The sequence below is a fragment of the Artemia franciscana genome, chromosome 7, assembly GCF_032884065.1.
Source record: "Artemia franciscana chromosome 7, ASM3288406v1, whole genome shotgun sequence".
NCBI classification, from domain to species: domain Eukaryota; kingdom Metazoa; phylum Arthropoda; class Branchiopoda; order Anostraca; family Artemiidae; genus Artemia; species Artemia franciscana.
The window spans coordinates 38062053-38089757 of record NC_088869.1 but is presented as its reverse complement, the minus strand read 5'-3'; the positions used below and the strand labels follow the sequence as shown (position 1 = coordinate 38089757).

Sequence of the window (27705 nt, the reverse complement as noted above, 5' to 3'; positions counted from 1 at the left end):
CAGCTGGAATACAAAAAAGAACGCTTTTGGCATCCTGTACTCCTTCATCTGTAAGAGGTGACTTATCTTGTAATTAAATATGGTTTACTGAATCCACAAAAATATTTTTCTCCGAATGTACTGAAAGAAAAATCTATAAAATGATTCAACTTTCTTTCTACCAAGACACGTTGAAATTTTTCGAGTCAAAGATGATAGTGTGAGGCAGTCATACCATAATAGTTGCCCTTGAATGTTTATGAAATATCATTCCCACGTTATGCTTTCGTTTTTTATGTATATAAATTTCAAGTTTCCTGGTCAAACAGTTTGTGACAAATGAGCGACCCAACTCAATAGTAACCAAAAAAAAAAACGAATTTTGATACCAATAGATACATCAAAAGAATCGGAATTTTATGCTGATTTTAAATATATAAGTTTCATCAAGTTTAGTCTTACCCGTCGAAAGTTAAGAGCCTAAGAAAATTTGCCTTATTTTCGAAAAAAGGGGGAAACACCTTCTAAAAGTCACAGAATCAATGAAAATCACACCATTAGATTCAGCGTATCAGAGAATCCTATTGTAGAGATTTCAAGCTCCTATCTACAAAAATGTGAATTTTGTATTTTTTTTTTGCCAGAAGTAAGAGCACTGATGCGTGTTTATTTGTTCTTTTTCCCAGGGGTGATCCTATCGACCCAGTGGTCCTAAAATATCACACGAGGGCTCATTCAAACGGAAATTAAAGGTTCTAGTTCCCTTTTTAAGTGATCAAAAAACTGGAGGGCAACTAGGTGCCCTCCTATGCTCTTTTTTACCAAAGTCACCAGATCAAAATTTTGAGACAGGAATTCTGTTCAGCATAGTCGAAGAATCTAATAACTATGTCTTTGAGGACAACTTAATCCCCCACAGTCCCCAGGGGAAGGGCTGCTAGTTATGAACTTTATCAATTCTTTACATATAGTATTGGTTATTGGGAAGTATACAGAGGCTTTCAGGGGGATTTTTTAAGGAGGGAGGGGGTTACGTGGGAGGATCTTTCCCTGGAGGAATTTTTATTGGGAGAAGAAAATTTCTCAAGAAGGGGACACTATATTTTCCAGCATTATTTAAAAAATAATTCGTAAAAATTTTTAAAAATGAGGTATTTGTAAATTACGAACCGGTGATTGGGTCCTAATAAATTAGATATTAAGAAGGACCTCGTGTCTCAGAGCTCTTAATATTAATGCTTACTGGATCCGGTGACACTGGGGGGAGTTGAAGGGGAAAACCAAAAATCTTAGAGGTATCTTTATCTTACGAATGGGTGATCGGATCTTAATGAAACTTGATATGTAGAAAGATCTTATGTCTCAAATACTCTATTTTCAATTCGAATCGGACCTGGGGACACAGTGGGTTGGAGGGCGGAAACAGAAATCTTGGACACCGGAGATCTTGAAAAACACTTAGAGTGGAGAGATCATGATGAAACTTGATGGGAAGAATAAACACGAGTTCTACATACATAATTTACATAAATGGACCAGATCCGTTCTCTTTGTGGAAGTTGGGGGGATTTCCAGTGCTTTGGCGAGTTCGGCGCTCCTGGACGTACTAGGACGATGAAAATTGGTAGGCATGTCAGGGACCTGCACAAATTGACTTGATAAAGTCGTCTTCCCGTCTTAGATACGTGGCAAAATGTCTTTAAAAATGTCTTAAGCAAATGTCTTAGATACGTGGTTGATATAACCGGACTGGATCCGCTCTCTTTGGGGGAGATAGGGCGGTCCAGTGATTTGGTGAGTTTAGTGCTTCTGGACGTCCTAGGACGATGAAAATTGGTAGGCATGTCAGGGACCTGCACAAATTGACTCGATAAAGTCGTCTTCCCGATTCAACCGTCTGGAAGGCTGAAGGGAGAGGAAAAATTAGAAAAAAGGAGGTATTTTTAACTTTCGAGTGGGTGATCAGGTCTTAATGAAATCTGATATTTAGAAGGACCTCGTGTCTCAGAGCTCTTACTTTAAATCCCAACCGGCGTTAAGCCTCTGATTTTCCTTTTAAATCAATCTATTGATTCTTAGAATTTTGCTAGAGCTCACGCCATGTGAGCTCTTGACTCTTAGCTCTTCCAACCTCGTCACAAGTGGCATATGAGCCCTTAGCTCTTGAAATAGCTAAGATTAAAATAAAAATGCTCGATTAAGGAACTGAGCCCTTGCCATTCTGATTCAAAGTCTAACGCGCTAGTAACTGAACTACGGTGGCTGATGATCCAATTCGATCTGTTTTTTCCTTGTAGGACCAAATAGTATAACTTACAGCCCTTTTACCAAATATGGAGACCTATATCATCACCAAAAGCATAGTTATTGGACCTCATTCAGCAAATACATTTTGTAATTGGCTATTATAAAACATTAAGTTAATAAAACCTTCTATCATAACAAGTGAGAGCATTAAACTATATTTGGCGAAGCTCAACTTGTGCGAACAGGACGAGAGGAGGGGATACGTCAAGAAAAAGTCATTTAGAATTTTGAGATTCAATTATTTTTTCCTCTGCGAATTTCTTTCTCTTTAGAACATTCGATATTTTAAACAGCATTTTGCGATCCCAGACGTCTGCTGACCGTGTTAAAGAGTTCATTGTGAATTCTTCCAGCGGGCTTACTAAGGGGCTCGGAGGGAGAATATACAAGAGAGGTTCTTGTAAAGCTCCAGTTAAGGGTTTTGGACCAAAACTATTACAATGGTACCGTTTTATACTTCTCAGCTTTTCCACTTAAGAAGTGGCACCAAAAGTGTCGTCTTTAGTGCTATATAGAACTTACGGATGATGCAACTGCTAAAAAGCACGTAGATATGAGCAATAGCTTTCAAATGAGCCATTAAACATCTCTAAGAAGTTCTGGATGCCCACTAGCCCTAGATTTTCCACTTGAGACATGGCACTATTAGTGCCATTTTGCATTCACAGATGCTGGATTTTATAGGGAAAACGTGGATATGAGCAGTATCTTTTATATGGACTATAAAAAATCTGTCTACAATGTTTTGGTAGCCCGCTAGCCCCACAAAAAGTACTGTTTTAGTGCCATATAGCACTTGCAGACGGCGGAATTTATATAAACCACGTAGATATGAGAAATGGCTTTTGAATGAGCCATTATGCATCTCTCTATGATGTTTTGATAGCCCGCCAGGCCTGCTGAAAAAAAAAAAAAAAAAAAAAAAAAAAAAAAAAAAAAAAAAAAAACAACAGGAGACAGATCAGAGCTACCAATGCAAAAGTGATTTTCCTTGTTTTTCAAGGCAGGGGGCTTTAATTTCCCTGCGTAAGGTTTTTGACCAAGCTGATTCCAATGGCACAGTTTTCATTTTAATCAGACGCCATTTATGAGGGCTTTCAGATTTTTTTTTCGAAATCACCATAAATTTCTTTTTGCAAAAAACTTTTACATTTAATACAAACCGAAATAATAGTTACCATTCCTCAGTAAGTGTCAGGTTTCGATTTTTTTCACTAGGCAGTTTTTTTTCAGAACTCGTTTTTTTTATCTTTTGGTTACTATGGGCTGTGTTTTGCTCTTTGCTAGGTTGCAGCTCCTGCTGCGATCATGATAATAGCAGCGCTGACCAGACATATTCCCAGAAATCCTAAGGGAGTAAATATAAATTTTACATTTTTGATGCGTTTTTTGTACCCCTCCCCCCACCCAAATATTAACCCACCTTGAACAAAAGTTTTGGTTATAGCCCTTGAGAGTTATGTATCAATTTTTACCTCCACCCTCCCATTGTCTCTCATTTGAACTAATTATGTATTTATCTGAAGCTTCAATCAGAGCTGGGTTGTTTTGGCATTATAATGCACCCTTTGAGGTATATTCCTCCCTAACTAACTACAAAACGATCAAATAACCCCATTATAGAAGTTTAATTGCCTTTTAAGTTTTAAAATTGGTCCATTGCTTACAGATAGTAATTGCCTTAATAACATACAGACATTTTTTGCGTTTTTTTTCTGCAGAGGGGGGGGGAGGAATTGTCTAGGGGAATTTACTGTGGGGAGAAAGTTTTTTGGAAAGAAATTTCTTTCAATGGGGATCAAACTGTGTAAAAAGATTTTTCTGTGGTAAAATGTAGGTAATGTCCACAAGGGTGCTATAATGTGATATCTCCCTTCTTATTGTACAAAATATTTCTAGTGTTTATTTTAATCTTTATTTGAAGTGATTTGTTCCATAATGCAGAAGTAAAGTAAGATATCAAAGGTAACTTTAAGTAAGATACCAAAAAGAGGACATTTCAATTACTTAATTTTCTTAACCTCACTGACCCTTCAAATGAAACTAAATGAGTTATTGGGACTTGTTGTCTAATTCTTCTTAGTTCCCACGTATACATTCAGGCCACACATTTATTGTTGGTTCTAAGGAGGGAAGGGGAAAGAGTAGCAGTGATGAAATAAAATAAACACCAGAAACATTTCAGTGCAACAAGAAGGGAGTTGTCACCTAGCAGCATCTTTGTGGACATTAACTACACTTTCCTAAGGAAAAATCATGCCAGAAAACTTGATCCCTGCAAAATTGGGCATGCAAATAAATATAACTTTATAGAAGAATTCAGAGTAATGCTTTCGAAAAAGTTTCCCCATTGCAAATCTCCTCCAGATAATCTTTCCCCCACAGAAAAATCCCCTATGAAAAATGTTTGTATGTTTCCCATTAACAGATAGTTATCTGTAAACAATGGACAAATTACAAAAATTAAAAAGGCACTTAAACTTCTACAATGGGGGTATCTGATAGTTTTGTAGTTACAGAGGAAGGGAGGTACTTCAAAGTTTGCATTTTAATGCCAAAACATCCCAGCTCTCATTGAGCCTTCAGATAAATTTAATTTAAAAAAATTTCAACTGAAAGTAAGGAGCAAGCTCTCATTGAGCCTTCAGATAAATACAGAATGAGTTCTAAGGGAGAGATGATGGGAGGCCGAAGGTAAAAAAATGATGTGTAATCCCCGGGACCATAAACAGCACTTTTGTTTTTGGGGGAGGATAAAAAGAGACTTTAAAATACAAATCAAATATTTGAAATTAACCTTTAATCCCATTTCATTTATTGGAATATTTCTGGTCTATGCTATTATTACAAAAGTAAAGAATAGCACTAAACCCAAAAATGAGCAGAATTTATTCAATATAGGAGGGAGATTGCCCATTCTTTATCCCTGCCTCCAAATCATGGTTGCAGCAACTTCAGAAAAGGCTCATTACACCAAAAACTGAGACATCTAGTCTTTTTTGTATGTCAAGAGTGATTGGAAACCAGTCAACCATGAGGAGTATTTTCTGGAGAGGGGGTAAACGCCTAAACTTTTGTATATGCAAGTACTGTGAAAAAAGAGGATTTACTGTTGTTTACTTGGTAAATTTATCTTTAATAGCCTATTCAATTATTAACTAGTTAAAGTTTGCATTGCAAAAAAAATGAAGTTTTCTATATAATAGTTTTAAAAGTATTATATATATATATATATATATATATATATATATATATATATATATATATATATATATATATATATATATATATATATATATATATATATACATATATATATATACATATATATATATATATATATATATATATATATATATATATGTATATATATATATACATATATGTATATATATATATATATATGTATATATATATATATATATATATATATGTATATATATATATATATATATATATATATATATATATATATATATATATATATATATATATATATATATATATATATATAAATATCCTATACAAATACTGTTTAACCAATATTACTGGTTTTTTTCTATGGTTTGTTTGCATCTGCTAATCTGATTTCTCGAAATCCTATCAATTTAAGAGGCCTCTGAGTCTCTTTGGCTTGAACTGGAACATAACACCCACATGCTTGCAAGCATTTCCAATAAGGCAATTATTCAGATGACTTTTAGAATTTACAGAGGAAAAGTTGAGAGATTCCTCTTGAAAACCTCTGTGAATTCCCTTATCCATTTCATATCCAGAAACTTAAATTACCACCCCTCACACATCATTACAAGTGAGCAAATGTGATAATAGCATACAATCTCCTGAATGCTGAGGACATCATTTGTGGTTTTCTTGAGCCATGCAATGTTTCCTCTCTTTTCTATTTCAATAGTTTATTGGAGACCCAAACACCTATAAGCAAAAGCAAACAAAGCACTATAGCAAGCAAAGCTGGGTGCAAACATAATTAAAATAAGCAAAACATTTCATATTCTTTCTTTTCACGATTTATTTTCGTTTCGACTTCAGACGCTTACCATACTGATTTGGACGATCAATGCTGAGGTTCAGCCGGATGACTGGCTTCACGACGTGACCCGAAGTGGTGGTCCGGGTCTGTGATGTGCTGGCGAGGGGCTGTGTGCTGCCGCCCGTTGCGGTGGTGTCCTGTTCCACTTGCTGATTTGTTATAGTTACAGGACTACTGCCTGGTTGGCTGTAAAGACTGGAATCGCCGGTCAGAATTGGCAAGGGGTTTGGGAGTACGACCCTTGTGGTTGGAGTGGATCGAGTAGGAGCTTGAACTTGCAGAGGTGCGCTAATCTTGTCACCTTCTGCGACAAACTTAGTTGAGGTTTGTTTATCTGGCATAGACGCTCGAAGTGATTGCCCCATGGGTGGTATGGTGTCAGCAGCGCCTATTTGTTGCCCATCGTAGGTTGTAGGTGAGGCGAATTAATACCGAGGTCTTATATCCCTCCTGTTTCGTCTGAAGGTGCCTCCGCTTTCGAGGGAGAGGTTGTAGGATCGAGGGGCTTTATCATATTTCTTCTCGATGGTTGCTTTTTCCCATTTTGAGTCCTCAGAAAGTTTTACCCATACTTTCTGGTTTGGGTTGAGCTCTGTTGCTGTCCTTGATCCTCGATTGTATGCAGTTTTCTGCTTCAGCTGAGCTTTCCTTCTGGATTCCAGAAATGTTGAGCTATCTACCAGTTTGGGGTGTAGGGCTTGTGGTAGAACTGGTAATACTGAGCGCAGCTGTCTGCTCATCAAAAGTTGAGCTGGTGAGTATGCTCCGTCGACCGCGGTGTTCCGGAATTCTAGCAACATCATGTATGGGTCCGTCCTGCTATCCAAAGCCTTTGCTATGATGCGCTTGGCTGTTTGGACAGCCTTCTCGCTGAGGCCATTTGCCTGAGGGTATCATGGATTTGATGTTACATTTTCAATGTTCCAGCTTGATATCAACGTTTTGAATTCTTGTGATGAAAACTGCGGTCCGTTATCGGTTGTCATCTTTTCCGGGACACCATGACGTGCAAAATGCGCCTTGAGTTTGCTGATTACCTGGAATGAGGTGGTTGAAATCAACTTATCCATCTCAAACAATCGGCTGTAGCAGTCTGTGGTGATAAGGTATTCTTAACCTCTAAATGTGAACAGATCCGCTCCAACATGCTGGAAAGGGTATGAAGGTATTTCCATGTTAATTAGGTGATCTTTTTGTTGCCTGTTTTAGAACTTGCAGCAAGTATCACAGGCGTTGATCATTTTCTCAATATCTCCAGTGATATTTGGCCAAAACATGACAGTTCTGGCTCTCTCCTTTGTTTTTACAATTCCCAAGTGTGACAGGTGGAGTTGCCTCAACATTTCCGGCCTCAGTGCTTTGGGAATGACAACCCTTTCCCCTTTTAGAATGAGCCCATTGTTCAAGACCAACTCATCTCTGTAGTTCCAATAAGGGGTAGTTGAAACGGGGGCATCTTTTCGGTTTTCAGGCCACCCATTTTCTATGACTTGCATCAATATGCTCAGTTCCTCATCTTGGAGCGACTCCTATCGTATATGCTCCATCCTCTTTTCTGTGATTGGTATCTGTTTGAAGAAGGTGTGTATGGCTAGTTCTCCCTCGCTCTCAGCTTCCTTATCCACGTCGGGGAGGTGCAAGCGGGAGAGTGTATCTGCCACAGGTATTTCTTTTCCTGGTCTGTAGTGGAATGTCCGGTCATAAGGCTGGATGGCCAACATCATACGCTGTAATCTTGGTGGGGCGCGGTTTATTGCCTTGCTAAGGATAGCTTCCAGGGGTTTGTGGTCTGTTGTAACATAGACTTTTCGACCAAACAAGTACTGATGAAAGTGCTTGCAGGCAAACGTTATAGCCAATAGCTCTTTCTTCATCTGAGAGTATCGTCTCTCAGTCTCACTGAGCGATCTTGAGGCAAACGCTACTGTGGCTCCATCCGTTACAAGCTGGGCGCCAACTCCATGCTGGGAGGCATCAGTTACTACTTCAGTTAGTTTGGTATGCTGACTGAAGTAGGCCAGGTTCTTACAAATTGAGTCCTGGATTGTTTTCCGGGCAGCTTCATGTATACCATCCCATTTCCAAACCTTAGCTTTCATCAAACCACGAAGTGGCTGGTTTGATGTGGACAAGTTAGGTATGTATCGGGATAGGTAGTTGTACATTCCCAATAATGTATGTAGCTCCTCTTTGCTTTTAGGGGCTGGCATGTCTCGTATAGCTCTCGTTTTATTGGGATCTGGCTTTACTCCTTCTTCTGTCAAGATATGTCCAAAGTAGGGTATGCTTGTAGCATCAAATATGCACTTATCTCTGTTAAATTTCACACCTTTTTCTTTGGCTCTTAGAAGGACCTCTGCTAACTTCCTGTCATGCTCCTCGTCTGTGGCACCCATGCCAGCAATGTCGTCAATAATTAGCCCTATGTCAATTCCTTCAAATGCTTCTTCCATTTTCTTTTGATACTCGTCTTGGGCTGAAACAAGACCAAAGGGATATCGCTTCCAGCGATATCGGACAAATACAGTGTTAAATGTGGTCAACTCAGACGACTCGTCATCTAAGACCATTGACCAATAACCACTCCTTGCATCCACTTTGAAAAATTTCCGGGCCCCTTCACATTTTGCTGCTATGTCTTCAAAAAGTGGAACTGGATGATGGGGTCTCTTGATCCAGCGATTTAGATCTACTGGATCCAGACATATTCTTAGGGAACCATCACCCTTTTTGACCAATACAATAGAATTTACCCACTCTGTGGGCTTAGTGGTTTTTTCTATTACCCCTAGTGCTTCTAGGCGTTCCAGTTCCTGAAGTTTTGGCTGCAGTACAAACGGCACACGTTTTGGTGGCTGGACAGTTGGTACTACCCTTCCTTAAGGTGTATGTGGCAGGTACCTGGGAGCCGTCCAATACCATCAAACACGTCTGAGAATTCTTCCAGCAATCTATCAACTTCTATACGCCTTTGTTGTGGAGCTGCTGGTATTTCTGGAGAGATACTCATAAGGAACTTTATGAGGTTCAGTTTCTCACTTGTTTGTCTGCTTAGGATAGGTCCTTTATCTGTTTCTACAACATAGAAAACATGATTCTGAGGACGTTGCTTTTTATACTGTAGCATTAGATTAATGGTTCCACAAACCTTCAACTGTCCTCCACTATAGCTTGTCCGAATGTCCTTAGTCTTGGTCAGTCGCGGAGAGGCCCCCTTGGGATTGAGAAAATCTGCGGTAGGCAACACATTCACCTCTGCTCCTGTATCGATCTTGAACTTAATGTCAGTATTGTACTGGGTAAGCCTTATTGCTACGAAGGGTTTCTCTGGAGCTTCTGCAGACAAACTGTCAATAGCTTCAATGTGGAATTCTTCTCCTTCCTCATCTTCTGCAGTCTCTACTTCATGTAAGTTCTTGCTCCTACATACTTTTGCAAAATGGTTAAGCTTATGGCATTTCGTGCATATCTTTCCCTTTGCTGGGCACCTGTGCTCACGTGAGTATAAACCACCACACGAATAGCACAGTGGTGTTTTACTCTTTACTCTCCTCACTGCTTCTATTTCTTGTTTCATGCATGGTGGCTTCCCTGCTAAGTTCATTTATGCCTGGGTCTCCTGAACTGTTTTGATAGCTCTACTGATCTGGATGGCTCGTGCTAATGTCAATGTCCCACCTTCACTCAAGAGCTTTTCTCTTATCCGGTCATTCTTTACTCCGAACACTAGTCTGTCACGAATCATGTCATCTGCAGTATCTCCGGACTCGCAGTCAAGTGCTAGTAACTTTAGTTCTGTGGTGTATCCCTCCACGGTTTCACCTTCATTTTGATTCCTTTTGTGGAATATAAATCTTCCAAAAATCGGATTCGCACTTGGTTGAACGTGTTCATTGAATTTGTCCACATACACTCGGATTTTATTGTTTTCTTCAGCTGTCAGATTCCAAGTGTTAAAGATATCGCGACCTTTCTCGCCGACCCAAATGAGCAGGTACAAACATTTGACAGCTTCTATCTTTCCACTCAGTGGTCCAGAGAACATGAGTTCGCAATGCTGCTTGAACCTCTTCCATGCTGCCTTCAGGTTTGGTGAAGACCAGTCTATCGTTGGGTGTGGTGTGCTGTCCATGATCCCACTTCTGACACCATGCAATGTTTCCTCTCTTTTCTATTTCAATAGTTTATTGGAGACCCAAACACCTATAAGCAAAAGTAACAATAAGCATAAGCAAACAAAGCACTATAGCAAGCAAAGCTGGGTGCAAACATAATTAAAATAAGCAAAACATTTCAAGCCAGATATTAAAAGAGAGCCTGCAGTCCCCTTCAAGACCTTTCTAAAAAAGAAGCAGACACCAGACTGAGGAACATGTTTTCTCTAATAGATTTGTCAGATTCCAGGATTTCCTTATTGAAAAAACAGAAACCACTACTCTCTTGTAATACATATAATTGAATACTCTAATAATAACTACCATCCAAATTCTATTCAATTATCTCTTTATTGCTTGGATATATCCATAAGTTGTACAGAAGAATTTGCTGTTAAATTTTTTTTTTTTCAATTTGGCATTGTGGACCAACCATTACTGAGAAGCAAATTTCAAAAATATTACAAATGAGTAAACTGTTGCATAAAGTCTAGAGCTATATCTATTCACTATAGGGGATGGGGTGAGTGCAATTGTGAGACTACTAATTATTATATTTGGAATGAGCATTGAGCAGAAAATCCTAATATGGTAGTATATTTCTTTTTTTTTTCTATCAAATTAATTTTTTCTATCAGATCAAATTATGTAAAGCCCAATATTTCTTCTCTCCTTGTTTTCACTGATATTCACAGATCCTTCAGAAGAAATTCCTACTTTTAGTATATTTTGAAAATGAGTTAATTCTTTCTTCTTTTATTATTTTAGACTTCTTAGCCTTCTTTTATAATAAATAGTCTGATATCTTCTCTAAGAATAAAAGTAATTCATCTTCTCTAAGACAAAAAATTTATCTTATCTAAGAATTGAATCTAAGTTACCATGGTCACAGGCTAGTGGTCTTAATCTTGCACAATCACCCATTTATACAACAAAAGAAATTTAGTTGTTATATTATGGGATTGTCATTAGATGTGTATTTACTGGTGAAACTAGAAATTAATTGAACATTTGTAAGTGGTAAAAAAGTGGCTCACAAATTTACGTGACAACAGTGAGTTGATGAGATTGGATGCTTCCAGAAGTCAAGCTTCTTGACCCCCCCCCCCTCCCAGTCACTATAATGACCCACCACCTCTCTCCAATAACAGGTATAGCTGATGTAGAATATATGTTTTTCTTTTTACTTGTCTAGGATTTCCTTTGAATGCTCAATTTTATGTTTGGGGGGAATTTTCTGGGGGAAGAATCAGCTGGACCCTAATATAAACATAACTTATTACAAGTTACAAATTAGGAATTTCATTGTTTCAGCTTGTCATTTTTTGTTTTTTATATAGTATTTTTATAAAGAATAGTTATAAAAAGGGGTATTTATACTAATAGTTATAGTATTTATAAAGAATAGTTATAAAAAGTATAAATGGGTTATTTGTTTTTTATAAAGAATAGCCTAGGCTATTCTTTGGTAACCCTGGTGGACCATCAGGGAGGTTTGGATGCATTGTTAGTGAACATGATATTTGAAAAGAACATAAAATAAAGAATCTAATGGTAAATCTAGGCTACTCTATTATTGCATTAGGATCTTTTCCTTCAATAGAGGATAGCCATTAAATGTTTACCAAAAGAGACAGACAATAGATTCCTAGTTTAGCTGCTTTTAGCTATCTTTGAATGGGGTTAGGTTGGAAAAAATGAAACTTTCAGGGATGGATCTAAAGACTAAAATATGTATTGGGTAGATATTTTGAAGTACCTTTCTCTACTCCTTCTTCATTTAGAGGGCAGTGACCCTTGATGACCTTAAAAAAATTTGTGATACAGGCTAAAAGTGAAACCTTGCAAAATTGAACGTATTGTCAACAAAGCAGTTATTGAGTATCTTGATTAGAATCTGCTCAACAGCTCTCAACATGGTTTCTGATGCAACAGATCAGTTGACACTAATCTGCTCAAGTCATATGACTATATTACAAAACTACTGGAGTTGGGAATCCCTGTTGACACAATCCTTCTTGATTTTTCAAAGGCATTTGACAAAGTCTGTCATAGGAAATTTGAGCTTATCCTACAATCTATTGGTTTGGAGGAAAAAATTATTAAACAGATTCTGGATTTCTTGAGGAATCTTTTTCAGCATGTAACACTATTTAATGCAGATGGCAATCCTATTCTTTCCTCCCCTCAAAATGTTATCAGTGGGGTTCCACAGGGTAGTGTTCTTGGCCCCACCATGTTTGATATTTTCATTAATTATGCTCCTCTAGCACTTAAAAGCAGGATGATGTTATATGCTGAAGATTCCAAGGTAATTGGTCCAGCTAGCACTCTTGAAGATACTTCCCAACTTCAGAAAGAACTTGATCTCCTTTGCATGTGGGCAAAATCTTGGTTGCTCACTTTCAATGTGTGAAAATGCCATGTTTTACACTTTGGGCACAAGAATATCAATACAAGTTATTCTCTTTATGGTCAGTCCCTTTTTCCAGTGTTTGAAGAACGTGACCTAGGAGTAATTGTTGACAATCATCTTAAATTTAGCACTCATGCAAAGAAGGCAGCAGAATCAGCTAATTCGTCACTAGGGCTCATAAAAAGAACAATTTCCTCCCATTCTCCTAAAATTCTGAGCCTTTGGTAAAAAGGACTTGTTCAGCCAAGGCTTGAGACAGACATGGTCCTTGCAAACCCCTTTTTCAAGAAAGATGTAAAAATTCTTGAAGATGTCCAGAGAAGAGTCACTAAGATGGTGAGTGGACTGCATGAAGTCCCTTACCCTACAAAGCTATGCAAGCTGTAACTCCCAACTCTGGTTTATAGAGGAAGACAGGGTGATGCCATTCTGGTTCATAAATTTATTAATTCAAAGGCACTTCCTGATCTTCTTCCTCTGGCATCTCAGGACTCTGGTACAAGGGGACATAGCTTACAGTTATCCAGGCATTTCTTGTCAAAGTAGCAATGTACCCATTTTCTTACCAACCATGTTGCCAACCTCTCAAACAAACTACAGCCAGATACCATTGCTGCCCAAACCACAGACAGCTTTAAGAACCATCTCAACAATGAATGGTCAACAAAAGAATGGAAGTATAACTAGGAAGCACTCAAATCAGCAACATCAAACCACTAGTCAATTGTACCTATTCAACTATGTGTCATGTATTATCTGTAGCATCCTGCTTGCTTATTAGTTTAGTGTTGCTTTGTTATGTGCTTATATTGTTGTAGCATCCTGCTGAGATTGCTTGCTTATCAGCTTAGTGTTGCTTTTGTTATGTGCTTATGTTGTTATATTTACAGGTGCTTGGGTCATATTAAAGAGCTAAATCAACTTGAGACTTACAAATTCTACATTATCAACTATGGAGTTTCTAATTGCTCCAAGCTGCAAATTAAGGTAATTAAATGAATTGCAACAACATTATTTTTAGCTTCACAATGTTGCCTAATCCCAATTTCTGGGATTTCAAAGATCTGCTAATACATTTTATAAATCTTGAAAAAACCCAGTGATATAGCTAAAAATTCTAGTTGAATAACAGTAAATGTTTTTTCACTAATCAAGCCAGAGAAAATAACTGAAAATTAAGGTAGAATAATATTTTGTCAAAATTTCAATAGGTTTGAAATAGCCTACCTTCAAACCTGTCAAATAGGCAAATTTCTAAGACATAGAAATAACAAAAAGGTTAACATAGAATCTTGGCAACATCTTCCCTGAGCATGTATTTGGCCCTGTATTTATTGCTGTAAGTTTCAGTTTCCTAGCCTAACCCCTTTACAAGATAGTAGGCCTACCTAAAGTATCTAAACAAGAATTTTACCAGGCGAAATAATTTCTTGCCATCCCATATAAAGTTTAGCCTGATTTATCTTGTTTAAATAAAGCATAAGCTAATAAAAGTAGTTCAAGCCTAAGCTATTACTTTTTGCCACCAACATTGAGGTTGATAATTTCTTTGGAGCTTGACATTTCTGCTTTCAGCAACAAATTTGCGATCTTGTGCAATTCATCCACTTAACATCAGGTTTTTAGTTCATGCTCAAAAATTTCAAAATTATTGCTAATCAAAGAAACATCAGTGAGATAGCTTAAAATTTCTTGCATTATACGCCATCTATTTTTAATATTAGAGAGAAAAGATTAAAACATTTTCAGCAGTTCGTTTATTTGTTAGTTGAAAACTGAAAAGTACTGAAGTCGAAATATCAATATGGTAAAGGCTCTGACTATTTCTTTCTAATATTTGTTCCTAACAAAGTGATAGGTCTGATATATTGTTATCCCAGTTTGACTAAGATAGATAGACCTATAGCTGAGGTAGGCTACCTGAATACTAGGCCTATGCCTGCTGATATTCTATCGAAATTCAGATGGACTCAATAAAGAAGCGCATTTTGTTTGAAGCATTAGTGCACAGTTGGGGTATATAAGCATATAATTGTTGTGGTTGAAAAGGAAACAAAATAATGAAAACAACTCTTAAAGTCATGTCTCATTCCTAAAAGTGTTTTACTTTACCCCCTCCCCCCTTTTTTTGCAAATAGCCTATATAGCTCACATTGGAACTTTCAGGAATGAATTTTCAGAATAAAGTATGTCCCAGGAAGGTATTTTGAAGCAACTACCTCCACTCCTCCCTTTAGAGGGCCCTGACCTTTGATGAACTTTAAAAATATGTGTGTTACAAATGTAAAACCTTGCAAAATAGATCTTCTTCTTAACTGAAGTACAAAAAAATTGTTTTCAGCTTCATAACTTTGCTCAATTCCATTTTATAATATTTTAAAGATATGCAAATACATTTCCTTAATTTTGAAAAAAAAACATTGATATGGCTCAAAATTCTACTCAAATAACAGGAGTTGCATTTTTAAAACTAAAGGCAGACAAAAAGCAATTAGTAACTGAGAGTTAAGGTAAAATGTTGTTTTGTCAAAATTTCAATAGGTATAGGCTAGACCTGTCATGTAGGCAAATTTCAGGGCCCTCTAGAGGGAGAAGGAGTGGAGGTGGGTGCCTTAAAATACCCTCCTGGGACATGCTTTAGCCTGTAGACCCATATCAAAATCAACCAAAGACCAGGTATAACCAGGAAATTTTTATAGTGTTGATCTTTATTTAATCTCCCTACCAAGTAATGTTTAGGAATTTTTAGAGGTTTTAACCTGTTTTGTTAGTGAGATATATTCAAACTAGGCTTTTATTTGTATCAACTGAAGTTCATGCTATATTTATCATCAAAAAACTAGAAGGATTATTGGTTGCTTTGTTGCACTGAATGAGGGTAAAATTCTAGTCCATTGACTTCTTGCTATAGTTCCCCCCCCCCCCCGCTATATTTTCAAAACGCATTTTACACCTCTCTAAATTTTGTGATTTGACACTGTCTTAGACGGGACCTCTTAATTCAACAAACACAAAGAAGACTTACAAACATCTTACGGATTTGTTAGCAATCTTTAACGATATTTCCGTCATTATAAATTTTTCACAGATATATTAAAAATAAGAATTCTAAAATACCTTATAACTTCATCAAAAGCTCCTTTCAGATCCAGGAAAGCTGTTCCGGCTCCCTGGGGGATTGCTATGTCACTCGTAATTACCTTTCCATGTGTCATCCAGTATTCAAAAGAGTAATTAATGTAGAGTCCATATATTGAGAAGACCATTTATTTTAATGGCAATGTAAATATGTGGGAGGTTGTGAGGAAATTAATACAATCTTTTCCCTTTAAATTCAAATTGGTTAGGAAAAACCAAGCCGTATCCAGGAGGGCTAGAGGGTATGAACCCCCGTCTGAAACCTTTCTCCGACTCGTAAAAATGTAACAAAGTGAATATAAACAAGTCTCATGCGTTTCAGTTTTTTTTTTTAATTCCTCAAAAATATCTTTAATACCCTTTCCCCCTAAAAATTTCCTGGTTACCACCCTATGAAAAAGATTTAGAAATGTGAAAAATACCAGTTTTAAAATTTTAAGGGGTGTGTAACATTTCTAAATCTTCTATATTGGTAAAACGCCAACGACTGGGAGAAGGGGTTGTTGGAACACAAATATTCAATCGACAAAGTCGTAGTTTGCACCAAAGGCCCGAGAATCTTGATTCTGCCTTGGCCCAACACGTGCACGATAACCCTCACCACTTCATTTTGTTTGAAAACACTTCATTATTCGGAGGTTCTTGTCGAAATATTTGCTTGATTTTCGTCTTCATAATTTGCTACTGGCTGACAAAATTCTCATTTTCTTAAGTATTAGATTTATTCCATTAATTATATCTTTTCCTTTCCTGGTTTCTCACGAAAAATTGAGCTTTAAATATTATTAAATAGAAAAAACAAGTTTTTTTTAACTGAAAGTAAGGAGCAACATTAAAACTTAAAACGAACAGAAATTACTTCGTATATGAAAGGGGCTGCTTCCTCATAAACGCCCCCCTCTTTACGCTAAAGTTTTTTACTGTTTTAAAAAGAAGAGTTGAGAGAAAGAGTCTAACTTTAGCGTAAAGAGCGGGGCATTTATGAGGAAGCAGCCCCTTTCATATACGAAGTAATTTCTGTTCGTTTTAAGTTTTAATGTCGCTCCTTACTTTCAAATCTAGAGGGAGAGTATGGGGTGATTCCCTTGTCCCTCTTGTAATTGACGCCACTGGTCTCAGATTTCTGTTTTGCCTCTCTTCAGGTTTTTAAAAATTGCTATTGAGTCTTCTTGAAAAAATGGACTTTCTCTACGCCATTATGATTTAAAAGGTAGATGTTATTGATACACTTAAACATAGAAACTACCAAAGCCGTACCCAGGGGGTTGGCTACCAAGTTTCAACCCCACCCCAAATTTTTTCAACTCGTAAAAAGTAACAAAATACATATAGACAAATCGTTCCACGTTTAGTACTTTTTTCACCCCTCCTCCCCCCAACAAAACCTTGCATATGCCCTTGAACACACAAGAAATCTGAATAAATAAAAACAAACCTGAAAAGCCAATAAGAGAAAAAAAAATTTAACTAAGAAAGAACAGAAGACTTGCAGGGTTGCCATATTATAAAAACTAATTTTTGAATAACGAAATTGTTGAAGTTTTTATTTGGGCAACTGCCCTGTTGTAGCACCATAGTAATCACATATAGCTGGCACATTCTATATTACATCGATTAAACAAAAATTTAAAAAGCCTCTTCTTTGATAAATAAATATTGAAAGTTTCCATAGATTAACATAAAAAAAATTATACTGCATAAATAATTACTAGAAGAATTGCTAAGGATAACCTGCACTTAATCGTAATTTGGAGCGAGAAACCCCTTAAATTAACCCTGTTTAAAGGCTTAGATAAAACACTTCAAAACATTGTTATCTAAACTTGACAAGAGGGTTCGTTTAAATGCCTACATTCCAGTCTTAACTATACCATAAAAGGTAATAATTGTTTTTCAATGCTTGTGATCTAATTATGGAATATAGTAGCTTAAAAAACAGTGAAAAGTTGAATTTTTCTAAGGTAAGCAAGGATTTACACTTGTAATAGTAATATAGGATCAAATTTGACCAAAATATAAGCTGTAATGCACAAAAAGCTGCGTTATATAGAAGATTGGGAAGGGGTATAGCTAGGGACCTAAAAATAACTTCCCGGGATATACTTTAGCCTGTAGACACATCCCTGAAAGTTTCAATTCACTAGCCCAACAACTTTCCAAGATAGCAAGAAGTCAATGGACTAGAATTTTACCTGAATGAGCATTTAAAGGAAGGTTTTGGTCATTCAACCCTTCTTCCAGCCCCTAAAACTGAACTTTTATCAATTTGTTGACTCCAAGAGATTATTAATCAAGTTTTGGTTTTAGCAGGATTTTTTATCCTGCTTATCAGTCAAGTTTAGAGTACTCTTCTCAGATCTGCAATATAGATTAAATTTCAGTATGCTCATATTGTGCTTGAAATTGCTATTATTCTTGAACTTTAAGTTTGTTAAGTTTAAGTATACATGCTACAAAAATGGTTTTTCTAATTACTTAATTTTTTTTATTTTTTTTTTGTTCATATCTCATGATATATAGGTTTGCAACAATTATGAGGGGCATCTAAATTTGTATATTTTGACATACAAGTTGATAGACCATTAAGTTCATGTTGGATACTCCTTTAAACTACCATGAGTACCCAGAGAAAATGCCAGTAAGACAGTAAACTTACTGTAAAATTGTTTAAAACCTCTAATTTCAGAAAACTTTTTCTCATCATAAATTTTAGTGTCAAAACAGTTTTCAAACTTTTATATTTTTTAATAAAGTTTACTACTAAAATCTTGCATTTGGCTAGTCTACTTTTTGCAAGCAGTGACACTTATCTGTGAATTTTTCATGTTGGCTTAATATTTTTGATTATGTGTGTCCCATCTGTATAGCACACATCCTTATCCCATACTATATGCCCTAATCACAGATGGATGTACTTGGTATGTGTAATAAGGATGGCAAAATGGCATGTGTGATAAGGATTTGAAAGGAGAGCAAAAGAAATTTTGAATTTCTTTCTCCCAAAGTTATTATAAATCTAAAGTCAAAATGATTTGACATTCTTTTTTCAAGATTGCAATTCTAAATATATTACATTGCATAAAAAAAATGTAATAAAAATGTATTCTGGAAAAAGACCAACAAACCAAATAAAAAAGATCATAGGCAGTTCCATTGGGAAATTCATAGACTTAAGAAATAGTCACCTGGTGTGCTATTTGTTAATTGAATAAAGAAGGTTGGGCCAAGGACAACTCTTATCCAGAGTAGGCTAAACTGACTCTAAGAAACTAAAGTTTGAACACAATGCATACTTTAATTCTTGTATGATCCATTTAAAATTCCTTTTCACATTTTTTACCCTCCTCCTTAATTTCTTTCAGGGGGGAACTTTTTTCTGTGACAACGACACTAAGCCAATGATTTCAGAAGATAAACCCAAATGTCATTGAAATAAAACTCTTTAAAGTGTAGTGCCTTTCTAAGAATCAAAATAGACCACTCCCCAATGTGCTAACATTTGTAGCTGTTCTCTGTCTCAGGGCACACTTTTGGCCAAAATAGGCTAAAAATCTCATAGCATCTTTAAGGGGTAAAATATATTTTCTGCTTAAGGTATGAAAGCACTAAACAAAATTTACCAAGTTCCAAGGTCACATCCCCACAGGTCGTTTCTTTTGTTCCTAAAATTACTTCTTGCAAAATTATAATAAATTTGAAAAAATGACAGAAATTTAATTTCAAAGAATGATTCTTTTTCACATGAAGGTAGAGATGAAGTTAAAACAAAAACGACATTGAATATTCTAAATACGTCTTCCTCCTTACACTTTCTAGTGTTTACACTAAAGTTTAGTTTATGCATTGCAAAAACAACTAGTGCTGCAACTGCCTTTAGTACTGCTACTACCACCAACATCTCACTACAATACCTAGGTACCAGAGGGCAATGTAATGGTGTGTGCTCCTTCTCTGCCCCAATCTATATGAAGCTTCAATCTTCACTTCTCCCATGGAGTCCCAATTCTCAATAAATCCTTTCTCAAGGCTTCTTACCACCACATTTGAGGACAACCTCATTTCATTTGGTCCCAGATGAATGGCAAAAAGCACAATCTTTTGTCCATTATTGGTAAGACATGACCAAGCCTACTCAACCTTTCTTTCATCAAAGCATAGAAAGTAGAATTAAAAGTATTCCTGTACAGCTTATTCTTTGACAGACCATCAGTAGAACATTTACAAAACATTCTTCTTAAACAATTACTTTGGACAACATTTAGAATATAATATATATATTTAAAAATATTTATCAATATATATATATATTTAAAATATAAATATAACATCTTAGTATTTGCTAACTCTTTTTCACCTTTTGTCTTCAAAAATAAATATTTTCTGAAACTTTTGCTGTTTCCAGTCTTGCTGAAAAGATCATTTTTTTAGAGCAAATTAAATGAATAAAAACATGTTTTTTTTACTGAAAGTAAGGAGCATTAAAACTGAGCATGGACAGAAATTATTCTGTATATGAAAGGGGCTAAGATGGCCCAAGTGTAAGAACTGTAAGTGGAGTACTTTAGGATACTTGGTCTGAAGACTTCCAGGCATGATATCAAGTATCCAGAACTGCTAAAGTGCATATTGCTGATATTCTTGTTACCTTTTAGCAATGTTCTAGCTGAGCATTAGTTCAACTTCCTGAAATTGGGTTTCCTAATTTGGTCTACTTTGATACAATGAAATTCAGTTAAAGCTATGTTGTTTTATTGTCCTTTCGCCATCTCACTGTCTTAGGTCTTTCATGAATGCATAAAATTACTTGAAAGTTGACATCAATATCTATCACCCTTTTTATTGGTCAACTAGATATGCCAATTATGTAAATCCCTGTGCCTCATTTGCCAGTTTTGGATATACTGTTATTTTAAATACCTCCAAATTTGAATATATACCTCTGACTTTGGTTTCAAAAATCCTAACCTTGAGCAAATCAAGTCTCCTCCATACTTTGACCCTTCTCTCCCTCTTAAGGAGTGTGTATGCCAAGGCTTTTGGTAAATTAGTGAACATATTCTTTTTTTGTGAACTACAGAAAAATGCTTTCAAAGGATTTTGAAGCAGAAAGAGATTTAGAGATTTTAAAGGATTTAGAGCAACTAGAGTTCAGAGTTGATTGTTTTGCAAAGATGGGAAAATCCTTGATCATATTGCCTTGTGAGGATCCATTGCCAGGAATACGATAAGCCTCTCTGAATGAATAAGCTAACCAAATTAAAATATATCTCTGATTGCTAAAGTAACATACTACAATGTTTTTGCACTATTGATCCCTCAATCATCACATTTTATGCTTTCCATCAAGATAGTCTTGAAATGATAGCCACTGAATGATCTTAATAATTTTGTTTCTGTTTATAAATGTATGCATCAAGGTGCTATCGCTTTGCTTACTCTTTTTAACAATGGTGTCTTAGATCCTCAATTAAAATGCATATCCTTGTGTATCAAGGCAGCAATAAACATGACACTTGTTTGCTATGCAGATGATGTCCTTACTCTTAGCACGTCATTGCAGCACATGGAAGAAAACTTCAGCATACTCAAGAGTGAATATTCTAAATTTGGGGCTGGAATTTAACTCTGAGAAATCTGAGATTCTTCTGTTTAATTGGAGTAATTTGGGCCCTGCACCGTCAGTCCAACTGGGAAGTTCTTTAGGAAAGCCAGTTGAAAAGCTTGTTTATCTTGGTCTACCAATTGGCCCATCCCTAAAGCAAACCCATTTGCTGTTCTTTTCCCACTTTGAAAAAAAATGTGCTTTGTCTAATGCTTCAGTTGTCCAAAATAAAAAATGTTTCAACCAAATAATCCTTGCTAAACTATATAATTCAATAGCACTACTATATTTTCTATACACAATATCATTTTGAAAGATTTTCACAAATTGATAAACATAAACTCCATTCATTATAATTCAAATTTGCAAAATATTTACCTCGTTTACCCCCGTGGATCCGAAATTTAGCATTAATCTGTAATTATAAAATAGCCGACCCAGCAATAGCTCTATCAAAACGTATTTCGAAACACAATCGCATCATCAGTTTTCATCCATGGCATCCTCTTCTTATACAATGATCTCTAAAGTTGTATATATGTAAAAGTTGTTTAGTGTTTATAGATGTTCTTTATAAATTATTCTGATAGTTGTGATGTCTCTTTTTTCATGTTCTTTTTTTGTCGTTTTGTCTGTGTACTCTGTCTCTGTGTACATCTGTACACATTGTATGATGGGTTAGAAATAAATAAATAATTACAGGCGGATGTCATCAGAGTTGTTGTTACTGGAGCAGCAGGTCAAATTGCATACTCTCTTCTGTATCAAATTGCGAAAGGTGATGTCTTTGGTCATAATCAAAAATTGGCTCTTCATCTTTTGGATATCCCTCCAATGATGGGAGTTTTACAAGGTGTTGTGATGGAACTGCAAGATTGCGCACTTCCTTTGCTACAAGGTAAATAGTCTGTTTTGCTAGTATTTTGCTGTAGAGCAATACTGCTCCTTTTTTTTCGGGAGTATGATAAAGGGCAGAAAAAACACCAATTAGTTCGTAAAAGTTTCTCTAATTTATTTTTTCAGAAAAAAAAAAAAAATTGTCCTTGCTTTGTCAGTGGACTTTTTAGGTGTTGTGTAATGTCACATGTGCTTAAAATGTTATCTTATTCCATTTGAAACATTAGCAAGTGCTGGGAGTAAGGCCTAGTGCCTTTTCTGGGTCTTTACCTTATCAAACCTTTATTGGGAAGAGGATAGACGAGGGACTAAATGTTTCCCACTGGGACTCAAACAATATGGAATTGTTTGATCCCAAGCAAAGTATTTAGTAAAGGTTGAGTCATGTCATTTGGGGATGATGACTCAATCTGACCTCTGTTGGGCAGAGAAGGAGTGGATGTCTAACACCTGGTCTTCAGGACAACTCCAAGGAAGGATTGTTAGATCTAAACCAAACTTGATAGGAAGTAATAGCTACTGCTCCACTTGTATCTTTTGGGGTGTATAACCAGGTTTGTTATGTATAAGCTGAGGGAATCCATGGGGTTTACAACTTTGAACCCTAAACTCTTGTCATTATGACTTCTATCAGAAGTCAGAAGTCTTTTTTTTCGGGAGTATGATAAAGGGCAGAAAAAACACCAATTAGTTCGTAAAAGTTTCTCTAATTTATTTTTTCAGAAAAAAAAAAAAAATTGTCCTTGCTTTGTCAGTGGACTTTTTAGGTGTTGTGTAATGTCACATGTGCTTAAAATGTTATCTTATTCCATTTGAAACATTAGCAAGTGCTGGGAGTAAGGCCTAGTGCCTTTTCTGGGTCTTTACCTTATCAAACCTTTATTGGGAAGAGGATAGACGAGGGACTAAATGTTTCCCACTGGGACTCAAACAATATGGAATTGTTTGATCCCAAGCAAAGTATTTAGTAAAGGTTGAGTCATGTCATTTGGGGATGATGACTCAATCTGACCTCTGTTGGGCAGAGAAGGAGTGGATGTCTAACACCTGGTCTTCAGGACAACTCCAAGGAAGGATTGTTAGATCTAAACCAAACTTGATAGGAAGTAATAGCTACTGCTCCACTTGTATCTTTTGGGGTGTATAACCAGGTTTGTTATGTATAAGCTGAGGGAATCCATGGGGTTTACAACTTTGAACCCTAAACTCTTGTCATTATGACTTCTATCAGAAAGGGTTATCAGATCTTAACAAACATAGGTAAAATAACTGAAGATTCTTGTCTTTGAGAAAAGCTTTCAGGATATGTCATCAGATCTCAGCCAAACTTTATGGGAAGCAAGGTTTAGTATTCTAGTTTTGTCTTTTGAAAGTTGACTGAATGTCTGGTCCAACCTTTGTTGGAAGGGGAGAGTTCCTAAATTTTCCTTGTCAGCAAATCTCCAATAAGGTGACTTAAGATCCCAACCAAGCTTTAATAAGAAGTAAAAGCTTCTATCCTAGTTTCTCCTGGTCAAAGTTTTGCCTTTGCCAAGTTTTGCTTCGATGTCTGGTGAAAATTTGACCTCTATAGAGGAGGGTAGACACGGTATTTTTTTCCATGACTTAGTGAGTTAGAATGTAAAAACAACTGATGTGACCATTTCCAGATATATTTATCTGCTTCCTTTGCAAATTTTATTTTGGATACTTAAAGGGACACCTTGTTCTTCACTGTTTACTAGTAAACAATGGTTAATTTTAAAAACTAAATGTAAATGGTAATTTTTACTGTTAATTTTTAATTGACATATATTTGTATTGGTTAATAAAAGGAATATTTGTAAAACCTTTTATTCTATTTGTCTTCTTAAGAATCAAGATTTTGATTTGTTATTTATGTATTGGACAAAATTCTGCCGCACATTTTGATAATAGGTGTACTATAGAACTTAGGATGAATGGGTACATGGAATGTTATTCAAATAAATGGATTGAAAATCTGTATAATCTTTAGGCTTCACCATCATGCTACACGCCTGAGTATAGACGAATATTAATCGACGATCCCCCTCGGCATCCACCAAAAGTTTCAGCTCAATTCCCGTACGCGGTCCTGTGATATTGCAAATAAAAGAATTTGGGAGCCTTGAGTATGCGTAGTGTCTTTTGATTTAGTTGAACATCCCCCTCTGTATGCCTTGGAAATCTGTCTTAATACCAATAGCAGTTCCTGATATATTGCAGATACTTCCTTTTGACCATCTGGATGCACGTAGGGACTTCTTATTCCCTCAGCATGCTCTGAAAGCTTGTTACCCTTGAACATTTTATGATGGTAATTTAAAAAAAATATCTTTTCGGTTTTTTATGGCCCTTGATATTAACCAAGTGACATATAGCGATTGCAAATTCTGTTGGTTGGTCTGTCTATCCTGGTTTTGTTAGTTTAGGCACTTCAAGATAAGCTAGGACGATGAAATTTGGAAGGCGTATCAGGGACCAGACCAAATTAAAATAAAAATAGTCGTTTCCCCGATATGACCATCTGGGGGGGGGGAGTTGGGGGCCGGTTAATTCAGAAGAATAGAAAAAATGAAGTATTTTTTAACTTACGAACGGGTGATCGGATCTTAATGAAATTTGATGTTTGGAAGGATATCGTGTCTCAGAGCTCTTATTGTAAATCTTGATCGGATCCGGTGACATTGGGAGGAGTTGTGGGGGGGGGCTAAAATCTTGGAAAATATTTTAGAGTGGAGGGATTGGGATGAAACTTGGTGGGGAAAATAAGCACAAGTCCTAGATACATGATTGACATAACCAGAATGGAATCGCTCACTTTGGGGGAGTTGGGGGGGGGGGTAATTCTGAAAAGTTAGAAAAAATGAGGTATTTTACTACTTCCGAATGAGTGATCGGATCTTAATTAAATTTCATATTTAGAAGAACCTCGTAACTCAGATATCTTATTTTAAATCCGAACTGGATCCAGTGTCATTAAGGGAGGGGGAACGGGAAATTTTTGAAAATGCTTAAAGCAGAGAGATCAGGATAAAACTGGGTGAGAAGAATAAGCACTAGTCCAAGATACATGAATGACACAACCGGACCGGATCCGCTCTGTTTGGTGGAGTCGGGGGGGGGGGGGGTAATTCGGAAAAATTAGAACAAATGAGGTATTTGTAACTTATGAACGGCTGATCATATCTTAATGAAATTTGATATTTAGAAGGAGCTTGTGCTTTAGAACTCTTATTTTAAATCCAGACCAGATCCGGTGACATTGGGGGGAGTTTGAGGGGGAAAGCGAAATTCTTGGAAGACGTGAAAATCGAGGTATCTTACGAATGGGTGATCGGATGTTAATGAAACTTGATATATAGAAGAATCTTACGTCTCAGATCCTCTATTTTCAATTCGAATCGGATCCGGGGACATTGGGGACGTTGACATTGGAGGGAGCTGGAGGGGGAAACCGGAAATCTTGGAAAACGCTTAGAGTGGAGAGGTCGCGATGAAACTTGATGGGAAGAATAAGCACAAGTTATAGATACGTGATTGACATAATTGTGATGGATCCGTTCTCTTGGGGGAGCTGGGGGTTGTTAATTTGGAAAAATTAGAAAAATTGATGTATTTTCAACTTAAGAACGGCTGAGCGGATCTTAATGAAATTTGATATTTAGAAGGGAACTCATGTCTCAGAACTCTTATTTCAAATCCCGACCAGATCTGTTGACATTGGGGGGAGTTGTAAGAGGAAACCGGAAATCTTGGAAAGCACTTAGAGTGGAAAGATCGGGATGAAACATGGTGGGTATAATAAGCAAATGTCGTAGATACGTGATTGACGTAACCGGACTGGATCTACTCTCTTTGGAGGGGTTAGGGGGTGGGGTTCAGTGCTTTGGCGAGTTTGGTGCTTCTGGACGTGGTAGAACGATGAAAATTGGTAGGCCTGTCAGGGAGCTGCACAAATTGACTTGATAAAGTTTCTTTTAAATCAATCTATTGATTCTTAGAATTTTGCTAGAGCTCATACCGTGTGAGCTCTTAGCTCTTCCGACCTCGTCACAAGTGCCATACGAGCTCTTATCTCTTGTTTCTATAATAATCTATTGTTTGGCATGCTATTTGTATGTTCAGGAACTTTTCAACAATTTTTTAACAACATACATCCTTTAGAAAATTTTGACAGAAATACTATTGTTTTATTTATTTTTTATGCCTCCTCAAGTTGACCTGAAAAATAAAAACTGATACCACTCCCCTTAAAAATCTATCTATGCTCTTTGACAAAATGGTTGCACTTCCACTCGTTTGAATTAGTTAGATTGTAAGAGCAGAAGAAGTAATAGTAGTTACCCTGAAAGTTTCAGATGTCTTATTGGCAACAAGCATACACAGAGTGCCTTTTGATTTATTTTTAAAACGAAGTTTAGTTTTAAGGCATAATTGGGAAATTGCATAACTGGGGGGGGGGTCAACATGCCTAATATCCCTAGAGACATAGTTCCTTCACCGTTCGATTATACGGAAACCAAATGGTTTTCTCAAAATTTTGATTGGTTGTGTTGGGAAAATTATTGGACTTAGGCGAAGGGCTGCTTGTCCTCCAATCACTTTTGACTCTTAAAAAGGGCAGTAGAACTTTTAATTTCCAATCGAATTGGTTCCTTTAATAGCTTCAATGATGTCGCTAGTTATGATGGAGAGGCGTTGCCGATGCTATTGTTTATATGCCCTTTTGAAAACCTTATGCATAAAGTTTTTTTGTTTGACTGAGCCTCCACATGATATCCCCTGAAAGTGTCGCCTTAATACCTTAGTGTCATTAGTTACAGTAGCTATGGTGGTAGTATTAATTCTATACACATAGTGCCTTCTGGCTAGTTAAACATCTGCCACAACTTACCCTGAAAGGTCTAAATTAATAATATGAGTTGTTCTTGAGATATTTTTTTTGTCGCCCTTATGACAATCTACATGCTCGTAGTTCGTTTTGATGCCCCTAGCTTGCGTTGTAGTAATAGTTATAGTAACAGTAGTAGTATTAGCAGCAGTATGCGCATAGCATCTATGGCTTTCTTCAGCATCCCCTTCAACACACGCTGAAAGTTTTAACTTAATGCCATTAATTCGTTCCTGAAGTATTTATGATGCATATGTGTATCATATG

The 27705-nt window shown here is 36.5% G+C and overlaps 2 protein-coding genes across 2 annotated transcripts in view; one reads left to right on the top strand and one right to left on the bottom strand.

The window, feature by feature from the left end:
• The window catches only part of LOC136029244 (BTB/POZ domain-containing protein KCTD3-like), a 54890-nt gene extending 40289 nt beyond the window's left edge, over positions 1–14601 (bottom strand). Inside the window, exon 1 of the mRNA XM_065707475.1 lies at positions 14424–14601. Coding sequence (XP_065563547.1) covers positions 14424–14470 — 47 coding nt within the window. The 5' untranslated portion in view covers positions 14471–14601. The remainder of the gene's footprint in view (positions 1–14423) is intronic.
• Positions 14599–27705, top strand: part of LOC136029245 (malate dehydrogenase, cytoplasmic-like) — a 37344-nt gene continuing 24237 nt past the window's right edge. The window contains exons 1-2 of the mRNA XM_065707476.1: positions 14599–14714; positions 22350–22545. Of these exons, the coding sequence (XP_065563548.1) occupies positions 14712–14714; positions 22350–22545 (199 nt within the window). The 5' untranslated portion in view covers positions 14599–14711. The remainder of the gene's footprint in view (positions 14715–22349; positions 22546–27705) is intronic.